This window comes from Sinocyclocheilus anshuiensis, unplaced genomic scaffold (assembly GCF_001515605.1).
Source record: "Sinocyclocheilus anshuiensis isolate Anshui unplaced genomic scaffold, SAMN03320099.WGS_v1.1 scaffold874, whole genome shotgun sequence".
NCBI classification, from domain to species: Eukaryota; Metazoa; Chordata; class Actinopteri; order Cypriniformes; family Cyprinidae; genus Sinocyclocheilus; species Sinocyclocheilus anshuiensis.
In genome coordinates, this window is record NW_015538065.1 from 487,972 (window position 1) to 490,589 (window position 2,618).

General features: G+C 43.9%; 1 protein-coding gene across 1 annotated transcript in view; it reads right to left on the minus strand.

Annotated features, from left to right (window-relative positions):
* Nucleotides 1–2,072, minus strand: part of LOC107683514 (kin of IRRE-like protein 1) — a gene marked incomplete at its 5' end in the record, with an annotated part of 23,366 nt that extends 21,294 nt beyond the window's left edge. The window contains one exon of the mRNA XM_016479569.1: nucleotides 1,913–2,072. Within this exon, the coding sequence (XP_016335055.1) occupies nucleotides 1,913–2,072 (160 nt within the window). The remainder of the gene's footprint in view (nucleotides 1–1,912) is intronic.
* Nucleotides 2,073–2,618: the final 546 nt, after the last annotated feature.

Sequence of the window (2,618 nt, forward strand, 5' to 3'; positions counted from 1 at the left end):
CGCTTCCACGCCCACCTCGGGACTCGGCCATAAAGCCAGTGCTGGAGCGGTCTCATATGTAACAGGCCGAGCGGTGTAAGTGCCCCAGGAGCCTCTGAAAAAGTATCAGTGGGACCGCTGTCCTGCCCTTGAACGTATTCAAGCAGGCTAGCACCGACTGTGCACGTTCCTCTGTGAGGTGCGCTGTCTGTTCGTCCGAATCCAACTCCATACCGAGAAAAGAGATCCTCTACGTCGGGGAGAGTTTGCTCTTTTCCCAGTTGACCCAAAGACCCAACGGGCTGAGGCGCCAGAGCACCAGGTCCCTGTGCTCGCACAACTGATCTCGAGACTGTGCTAGTATAAGCCAATCTTCGAGATAGTTGAGAATGCTAACATCCTGCTCTCTGAGGGGAACAATAGCTCCCTCCACGAGTTTCGTGAAGACAAGGGGAGACAGGGACAGCCCGAAGGGCAGGACCTTGTACTGGTATGCCCGTCCTTCGAACGCAAACCGCAGAAATGGTCTGTGGCGTAAGTGTGTCTCGTAGTACCGAAGGATACCGCTGGTATGCATTTTAAAGAGGGCCCAGCGCGTTCCTTTGGCGGCTCAACTGGCGAAGCGCTAGAGGAGCGATGGTCACCCGAGGGTTGGTTCCCTGAGGGGTTTGCCACCACTGTAACCCTCAGACCGCCCTGAAGTGCGCAACCCACTCGATACAGGAACAACCACTGTTGAAGTGCCGTCCGCCAACACCAGAAGCTTCCAAGCGCGTTGAACTCGTAGCTCACTGAAGACAGTTGGTTGGAGCAGAACGATGTTGTCGCTCGGCTCCGAAGCGAAAAGCTGGTATGCATTGCACTGGCTGCCTTTTTATGCTCACGCTGTGATCAGCGGCAGCTGGATGCAATAATTGCCTATCAATGTGCATTGGCTCGTTTAGTTACACTCGAAGTAGATTGGTCTCTCGAAGCGAGATCCCAGTTCGTCAGTCACCCGTAGTGACCGACTGAAAGGGAACCTTATAGTAATGTAAAAGGGCTCCCTATAGTTTGGAGCAGAAGCTGAGGCAGATTTTTATCCCTAATAAAATTTTAATTATAATTGAATTTATTTAAAGATATCTATCTATTTATCTATATATCTATTGTGGCGAGTATCCCGGGTCCAGATCAGCGTTGCCCTGGAAACGCCGCTGCCACACTGATCACAGAAGCACAACACCTGTGCGTGACGGCACCCCAGGAGAGGGATCTGCACCATGGCACTTCACCCCACGAGCACCACGTTGAGACGGGCTCCGAGCACCATTCCTCCGAGCACGTGTGATCAGTGTGCGGGCAATAAATCACCCTCCGGGGCTCTTTCTATCAGTACCGAGTCTGTGTTCTCATTCACCCCGCGACGTATGTGTGTGCGTGTCTAATTTCAATGCTATGGATAATAATTGCTAGAGAAGAATTGTCAATCATTAAAGTATGTTAACACTTACGAATACATTTTTTTTTTTATTTTTTATTGTAGCATTAGTTATTAATGCACTAACATGAATTATCAAGGTATAATATAACATATTAATATTTAATATTAATATTTATATATTTATTTTATTTAAAAAGTACAATACATTTTTCATGGGTCAGTAGTGATTTTTATTTTTGTAATAAAGTTCAACACTATTTTAGTTTTCATTCAGTATCAATTTTAAAAACTATTGGTTGTATATAGTGTTGCTATGTGATTGCTCAGGTATTCAGAGTGGTTCTTAGTGTGTTGTTACGTGGTTAAAGAGAATACAAAAATTAGAAAAAAACAAACCAGGAAACATGGAAAATAGTGAGAGATGAGAGAGGAAACTGAAAGAGTGTACAAAGAAAAACTGAAAAGTTTACAAAGACAGAAAGAAAAAAAAGAGCACTGTGTATCACTGACCCCGGAGGTCTTCTCCGATGCCTAAGGCCAGTCCATCCTTGGTCCACTGCACAATGCCCGAATAGTTGAAGACCACGCAGGACAGGACCACCCTCTGGCCCAAAACCACTGACTGGTCTGCAGGCTCCTGAGAGAACCGCGCCGTCCGCACTGAAACACAACAGACAGTTTTCAATTACTATCAATAATGTCATGTACAAGCATAATAATAACAGTACAATTACTGAAAGAACTGAGCCTCTAATTCAGTTTACATGTGTTTGATGCAGCGAAGGTTAAAATGCAACAATATCATACACAAAATTTGAACTTGATTCTTTAGCAGCATTAACATTCTTCTAAACTTCTCCTTTTGTGTTCCATGGAAGTCAGTCAGTCTATGGGACTTGACATGAGGGCGAGTCAATTATGACAATTTATTTACAGAATTTGAAACTAAAACTGAGAGTAATACAAGTTAATACAGTATGTGACAGACTAAACATAAGCAAGAATCGTAAGAGTCAGTGACTGAAACTGCAGCATTACGCCTACATCCACTGAGCAGCTGAGTCTGTGTTCTCATTCATCCCGCGACACTATGTATATAAATATATATATGTATATGTATGTGTGTGCGTGTCTAATTTCAATGCTATGGATAATAATTGCTAGAGAAGAATTGTCAATCATTAAATTATGTTAACACTTACGAATACATTTTTTT